Below are 8,523 nucleotides of genomic sequence, written 5' to 3'. Positions count from 1 at the left end.
AAAAAATCGCAAGGCACTGTTCAGAACTTAGATTTTTTTTCCCCTTCTTTCGCTTTCGCTTGCATTTTTTACCCTTCTTTCGCTTTCATACAATAACATGGTTGTTGTCTCCAAATAACATTCTTCTTTTCCCCTCCCTTGCTTATAGGTACCATAAATTTTGCGAATGGCTTCTTCTTCTAATAATGAACGTGCTCGAAGATACTATGCAACAAATAAAGAACGAATAAATGCACGGCGCCGTGAGCTTTACCAAGCAAAAAAAAACATCTTAGAATGTCAAAAACACAAAAAACAAAAGGGTGACCAACCTTCCTCGTCTGAAATGGCCCACCCTGAAAACAATCCTCCCTTGCAATTATCAGACTCTTTATCTTCTCAGCAAACCTCTCAAACAAATACATCCATGCCTCATTGCCCTAACCCCTCCTTTGCACATGCTTTCAGCAACGTTTATACTGATCAAGCACATCGAGATTTCCGTTCAAAGCTTGATAAACTTCCACCTAAATGCCCATGCTCCATTTGTCTTGAATCATATCCTGGAATACATATCCGTAATTCCAACCACATGTATTGTTGCTCCAGATGCGCCTCTGAAACAAAGGGTCATCGCTTCTCATTATTAAACAACATGGACCCTGACCCTCAACCAGCTGCCCTTACGTCTCTTTCACAAATAGAAGAAATGCTCATTGCTAGGGTTAACCCTATACTGCAGGTAACACATGCACGTGGTGGCCAGTATAAATATAGTGGCCACACAATTTGTTTTCCTCAAGACATAACAAAAATCACAAACATGTTGCCACGGCGTGTTGAGCACTTGGACATCCTAATTGTCACGCGTCATGGTAATGACCATAAGGCTTATGATTTCATTGTCAGTAGACATCGCGTTCTCGCTGCATTGGAATACAAATTGGCCAATGACCCATACTATAAGAATGTTCGTATTGATTCCAACGCACTGGCATCCTTACGAGCAATCCCCACCGATGTCTCCTCCTCCCTTCACCATTCCAATACTACAGAAACCACTGTTCGCCTTCCACTTGAACCACCCCATGAGCTCACCGAAGATTTCACAGACCCATCCGCTGGCCAAACATCATCGTTCGTACCCATCATACCCAATACAAATACAGAAATCCAAGAAATCCGCCATTATTTGCATGCTTACAACCACCAATCTGATACTACAATTGAGTGGCCAACAATTGGTTTATCGCCAGTCAATGAATACAACACAGAAGGTCTACTCTCTATGGCTTTCCCCGCCCTTTTCCCGACAGGCGCTGCAATGCCAAATCAGCCAAGAATGAAAGCAGTGCAGTTACATGAATATGCACTTCATCTCATACGTTACTACGATAACAGATTTGGAAGCCACCCACGCTTTCGTTATTACATATATAATCTCATGATGCGGCATCGCAGTCAAGCAACAGCGTCGATTTTTGTGAAAAAAAACATCACAGATAACTTTCCAATATCTATTCAAGATCTGAACATTCGATTAGAACAATTTCCAGATGAGCAATTGGCAGAGCAAGTCATGCGATTCGGTAGCTCTTTACGTGGAACAAGGTCATTTTGGCACAAAGCTAAAAATGAACTAATGGACATGATATCTCAACTCGGTTGCCCGACATTCTTCTTCACATTAAGTGCAGCTGATACAAAATGGCCTGATCTTCATGCAGTCATGCCCGGATGTCTTCCTACTAATATTGGAAAACAACAAAAGTGGAGAAATGATAACATTATCTCTAACCCACATTTAACATCACTATATATGCACCATAGATTCACAGCATTTCGTGAGATTATCTTGGAGAAACACTTGAATACAAAATATTACTGTACAGGTACGCATTCTACCGCATTTTTTTTCCTCTAAGAACTCTAAACAACATTCCTCACCTATTGCAAAATTATCTTACAAAAACGCATACTTGTTAGGTATGAATGGCAACATAGGGGATCTGCGCACATCCATGGTTTCCTTTGGATAGAAAATGCACCTGATATGGAGAATCTCAACTGGGAAGACACAGACGCAGTCGATATTGCAAGGCAGTTCTTCGACAAATATATTTCCGCTTGGAACCCTCGTGCTCCTTTGAATTCAAACCAACCAAATGCTTGGACAAATCCTGAAGACCCTTGCCTGTTGTCCACACCGCAAATCTTCAGAACCAATCCTTTCAGTGACTATGAACAGCTCGTCAATTGTGTTGAACATCACACAAAATGCTCAGAAAGCACGTGCCTAAGAAAAAATGGATCCTCACTCCAATGTCGTTATAAAGCACCGTGGGAATTACATCCAAAATCGGCCTTATTCATTGATTCCAATGACCAAAAAACATACACCCCTGCTCGGAACGACGATCGACTCAATGGCCATAACCCTACCATCTTATCTATATGGCGTGCAAATGTTGACTGCCAACCAGTACTCTCCATACACGCTGTACAAAAATATATCGCCAAATATACATCCAAAGCAGAAAAAAATCTGAAAGCTTCCACGACATGCTACGTAGAATTGTCCTGGCTTCACCCATTGCTGACCCAGCAACATCCGCATTTCGAAAATTTCTTGCAGAAACCCTTGTTGATCGTGACATTGGAGCACAAGAAACCTGCCATATGCTGCAAAAATTACCGTTAACATTATGTAGTCGGCCATTCATTTCTTTAAATGTAAACCAAAAAATTCTTATGCGCCTTCCACAAACGGACACCACCTCCACTACATCCCCGCACTTCATAGATACATATATCCAGCGCCCTTCTACCCTAGAGTCCACATCACTAATAGAGTTGGCAAGATCCTGGTCATATGATCCTCGTCGCAAAACAAACAAATGGAAACAAAGGCCTACAAAAGCAATTGTTCGGGTCATACCACGTTACTCCTCCATACCATCCACAACAGAACCTTGCTACGCTGACTTTTGCAGGGTTGAACTTATGCTATACAAACCTTTTCGCCGTATCGTACAAGATATAGGAGATTCTGCTGCAGAATTCATCGCAAATTGGCAAACATTTCGCCCATTCTACAATCCTTGGCATCAACACCGCACACTATCTGATATTGAATCTGTCACAAATGATACCTCAACTATGAATGAAGCCAATCCAACAGACACCATGGAAATAAATGAATGGGAATTACTTTCCCAATTACACCCTACAAATGAGCTTCTAATAAACGAGCTTGACATGCTTGGTCTTCGTGGATTTGATGACACCCATAACTGGAATCATACCACTATCCCATTGGATCTACAAAATAATGCAATACAATTCATTGAGAATAGCCGCTCCATCCACCGCATTCTTCAAACACATCAACATACCCTGCCGGCCCTTACTACATTATCTCTGATGCAAAGAAAAGCTCTAAATATTATTTTTAATCATTTTGCTAGGAAGGATTATTTACCCGCTCTCAGAATGATAATACAAGGCACTGCTGGTACGGGAAAATCCCTCCTTATTAATTGCATCAAAGATATGCTCGTAGGCCTTGCAAGCCTCGAACCTTCACCGATCATGCTCCTCGCCCCTACAGGGGTTGCTGCCTTCAACATACAAGCATCGACAATCCATTCTGCTTTGCACCTTCCTATAAAGGATCTTATGCCGTTAGAAGGTAGTGCTCTTGCAAAATTCCAAGAAGAACTCAGGCATATAAGATACATACTAATCGATGAAATGAGCTTCATTGGGCCAAAGCTTCTCAGCCATATTGATGAACGTCTTCGCGAGGCATTTCCCCACCAAAGAAACACTCCTTTCGGTGGTTGTTCCATAATATTGGTTGGTGATCTCGATCAACTACCACCCGTCAAAGACATACCTCTATATGCAGGGACGAGCCACGGAAGCGCACTGTGGAACACCTTCAACACAGTCATCACATTAGACACAATATTTCGTCAACAAGGCGACGACATTGCACAGGTTACTTTCAGGAACATTCTCCAGAACATTAGAGATGCAAATCCAACAATCGACGACTACAACGTACTCATGTCGCGCACAGATTCCTTTTTATCTGAAGAAGAAATATGTTCATTCCATGATTCCATGCATCTATTTCCAACAAATGCTCAAACAACGGTACATAATAAGCAAATGATGAAATCTCTAAACACTCCTATAGCACGATCCATTGCTGAAGATGACAACACATATTCCAGTCTTTCCTCTGAAGATGAGCAACTTGAGCGAATTGTATTGCTATGCAATGGCGAAAAAGTTATGTTGACTTCCAACCTTTGGGTTTCAGCAGGTCTTGTTAATGGTTCCCTTGGAAAAATTGTAACCATCTTTTACAAAGAATCAACTGCACCACCACAAATTCCAACATTTGTTGTCGTAGATTTCCCCAAGTACATTGGGCCTCCTTGGGATGAAAGAAACCCCACTCACTTGCCTATTCCAGCAGTAAAAAGAAATGGTCGTGCACAAATTCCACTGAAGATGGCTTGGGCTTTAACCATACATAAATCTCAAGGTATGAACCTCCCAAAAGCAACAATTGACATTGGAAAAACAGAACGTCAAGGTCTCACATTCACAGCTATTTCAAGAGTGTCTTCTCTACAAGATCTCTGGATTAACCCCGCATTCAGTTTCGATCGTTACAGTAAAATGAAGGACAACAAAAACATTGCTCGCAGAAAACACGCAGAAGAAATTCTCCGCTCAATGCCGCCTCCAGATAATCTGCTCCAACCCGTACTTTGACATCACCAAAAGGTTTCCTCCATTTATTTACCTCATTCTATTTCATAACATACTTTTCATATCTTTCAACAACAACAAACTTTAATCAATATTAGTAAATAAGCAAATATTAGAATGTCTTTATATTATCTGTACATCTCATTCTAACCTTTTCTTTCTTTTGCAGCAGGCCACATGGGCTCAGAAATAACATACCTGCACAACTACATGTAGATTGGCAAGCAAAAAAACTGCATCTCCAGCTGTGCATTGACCTCCAATGGTGTTCAATATGCCATTATTCACCATGCATCTTCCACTAACAATATATGGATCCCCATAGCAAAGGTAACTTCATTACTATTCATTCCGGATTCATTTTAACACAACTCACCTGCAGAGTATTACTAATAAATTTCTGCAGCTGATTTACATATTACTAATTCTAACAAAATATAAATTTTGCAGGTCCATCGCTGCTTCTTCAGGCCTTCTCTGCCTCCACCATGTTTTCGTACAACTTCAAATATGGAATGACAAGCACAATGTTCTTTAGACTATTATATTCCTTCTCGAACCTCTTTTGTTACAATTCACTGTTTGTATTTTCCATTTCAAACTTGAAAAAGGATGTTTCAAGATCAAATACCGTTTTCATTGTTTGTTTCCTCACAACTATTTGTGTTTTCCATTTCAATCTTTAAAAAGGATGTTACAACACACTTTGTATTTTCCATTTCAAACTTTAACAAGGATGTTACAATACACTATTTGTATTTTCCATTTCAAGCTTAAAAAAGGATGTTTCAACATCAAATACCATTTTCATAGTTCATGTCCTCACAACTATTTGTGTTTCCCGTTTCAAACTTAAAAAGGGTTGTTTCGAGATCAATGCCATTTTGATAGTTTATGTCCTCACAACCATTTCATTGTCAATGGGTTTTAACATATTTTGTTTACAAAATCAATTGGCTTTAATGATTATAATACATGTTTCCAATATATCTTCATATTAATTTAATTTTCAATTTGAGTAATGGTTTCTTAAATAGCCCTTTCCAAATCAATATGGTTGCCCGGTTGTTGTTCGCATATTAATTTAATTTCCCATTTGAATAATGATTTCTTAAATAGCCCTTTCCAAATCAATATGGTTGCCCGGTTGTTGTTCGCATGGATTCATTCATTTATCTTCACCTTTAACTCCACAATTTTTTCCAACAACAATCGAATTCATCGACCCTTGCTTCCAAAAAAACTCGCAAAAGCCTATTCACGTTTCAATATTCTTCCACACACTATGCCTTACGGCGTTTCCTTTGCAACACTAGATGCAAATGCTAGTATATAAATTCGCACTGTGAAAAACTTTAAACAATTTAAATTATATCAGAGTTATCCATTAAACTCTAATTTCACAAACATTATAAAATTTTAAACACATCAATTAAAATAATATCAATAAAAAACATTAAATTATAACCACGGGAAACTAGAGTCACAGTAAAACACTTCACTATAAGCGAGATTAGTGTCTGGAAATATTAATAGGTTTTGGTAGGTAGAGAGTCCGTTGTGAGATTTGTAACTTCACCAATCAACACAAATTTCATTTTCCCATTCTTTAAATCGCTTTCAGTGAAAACGACCACACAGAATCTGGGTTGGGTCAAGTTTTTCAAAAAGTTTTATAAAGGACATTTAGATTGTCCTATTTCAATGTGCCCGTATCAGAATTCGGTATGATTTAATTATGAGATGTTGTGAAGTTTTCGTCAAAATTGGGTAAAATAATTTTTGGTTAAATTGTTTTTTTATGGTATATAGAAATTTAAATATCACGAAAAAATACTTAAATTACACAGAATTCACATTCTAAGCAATTTCTAGTGCAAAATATCCATATACAGTACAGCTCAGAATCCTGCTAACCCAGAAGCAAAGTTATGCCTGTATCAGTGTGGGACTGTGAGTTCCTAAATTTGAAGCTTTTGGATTCGACAAAAATCCTTCTCGATCGTACCAAATCCCAGGGGCAGACACCGTCGAGATTATGAAACTCTACTGCCAAATATAGAGTCGACTTCTGTTGATAAAGATAAAATAATTACATCCATAAAATATTGTAGCCAATAATATTTGAAGAACACATTATTATACTTTCCAGAACACTGACATAAATGTTCGAACGAAATTAAATTGCCTATTAAAAAATGAAAAGTTAATGAGCAGACGTGACGTGGACCATGCCCAACGACAACTAATATGGCACGAAACGGAACAGATAGAAGTACGCCAACAATTTCCCGTTTACCGTAAAATTTCAAATTTCGACAAAATCCAGCGTAGTATTGCGGATTCTGATCAAAGATTCCGAAATAACATTTTGATTTGCAGAGTAAATACGGCACAAATATCACACATTCTCGTGACTCTACTCTGCCACTATATTTAGTTGCGTCGGCTACTTTTACAGATCCACGTTGGACGTAACCTAGTATCTAAATTTAGAAACATCTGGAAATGCCAGTCCGCAAAAATTGCACGGCTTTGAAGACGAAATTTTAAATTTAGCAGGTAAAATGATGAAAATGATAATAATAAAAGCATTAAATCGCTCAAGAATGGGGAAAAATGTGTTCTAGTAGATCCCGTGTTCGATCCCGATCCCTATCTGTGAGCAGTCACCAGAGTTTCAATAAATCGCAGCCCGTCAAACCTCGGCGCGAACGCCTCCTCGACGCTCTTGGAATTCGACTTCTGAGAAACAGCGATGTCGTCATTTGTCGCTTTGGCCTATAAAACACAATGAAAAAGCCACTAAATTCAAGACAAATTCCGAAAGAGTCCGTCTGAAATTTCAAATTCAGTGTTTCAGGCAGCGTTGGAAAGAAGCAAAGAAAAGAATAAAAACGGATCTGAAAATTAAGCGTTAGAAGGAAGCATTGACTGACCACATCAGAGGATACCGTGACTCGGATCTCGTGGTCGCTGACAGCAGGGAACGCTGCAGATGCGGCCGCTGCAGCTGCACACATGAGTGCGAGGGGCTGCCTCATTCCTCAATTCTTCTGAAGAAAACGCCTAAAGGAATCGAACCTCGGACCTGACAGAAGAAACCTTTACTTTACAATAGAAAAAGAAGATCTCTTCAAACTCGCGGAACAAACACCTGAATATCAGGTGTACAGAATGAGACAGACTGGTAGCCTTTTTGAAGTCTTTAAAAGAAAAGCAAAACGATCCTGCAACGCAATTTCGCTTTCTGCAGGTCAATATAGATCGTCTCGAGCAATCCCGAAATGGCCTCCAGAACAGAACAGCAAGGTGCGTGCTCACAATGCGCAGATTCCGCCCACGCTTCGAATCTCCACGCCTTCTAAAATTTTCGGACCAAATTCCGAAAATCAAAGAAGCGTTAACCCCAGACGACGGTAAACAAGAATTTAGACGGCAAAAATTGTCTGCGTCAATCTGAAAGCAGAAAGAGGCCCTGCCCGTTTTATAAGCGAGCTGCGCTACCGACGAGAATGGCGAGGACTTTCGCCTACCGTTCATTTTTAATTAGAAAATAGAAAAATACGCAATTGATTCGTCCAAGTGAGAGTGGGTTAATGGCCCCACGCTATCGTGTGAAGGTTGAGTATTCGTTTAGAAAATATCTCCTTCTTGGCCATCCCTATCCACATTTTCTAGAGTTGGATGCCCATAAATATTTTAGGCCTCTAATTATTGCGTGGGAGGGTGATATTTTAGCGATGGAGTATTCTA

At 39.4% G+C, this 8,523-nt stretch overlaps 1 protein-coding gene across 2 annotated transcripts; it reads right to left on the bottom strand.

Annotated features, from left to right (window-relative positions):
- Nucleotides 1–6,803: 6,803 nt before the first annotated feature.
- LOC149221224 (uncharacterized) lies at nt 6,804–8,237 on the bottom strand. Of its 2 annotated transcripts, none has more exons than XM_089382924.1 (2): nt 7,707–8,237; nt 6,804–7,512 (listed from the first exon to the last, which is right to left on the bottom strand). In XM_089382924.1, the coding sequence occupies exons 1-2, from the start codon at nt 7,809–7,811 to the stop codon at nt 7,423–7,425; spliced, it is 195 nt and encodes a 64-aa protein (XP_089239050.1). In that variant the 5' UTR covers nt 7,812–8,237; the 3' UTR covers nt 6,804–7,422. The 2 variants fall into 2 exon arrangements, with proteins under 2 accessions (XP_089239050.1, XP_089239049.1); XM_089382923.1 differs by having other exon boundaries at nt 6,804–7,548; nt 7,707–8,236.
- Nucleotides 8,238–8,523: the final 286 nt, after the last annotated feature.

Source organism: Pinus tabuliformis, chromosome Q (assembly GCF_031772625.1).
Source record: "Pinus tabuliformis cultivar Carrire ecotype Pingquan chromosome Q, CPIR1, whole genome shotgun sequence".
NCBI lineage: Eukaryota > Viridiplantae > Streptophyta > Pinopsida > Pinales > Pinaceae > Pinus > Pinus tabuliformis.
The sequence above is the reverse complement of the archived record's forward strand: the minus strand, read 5'-3'. Positions and strand labels throughout refer to the sequence as shown.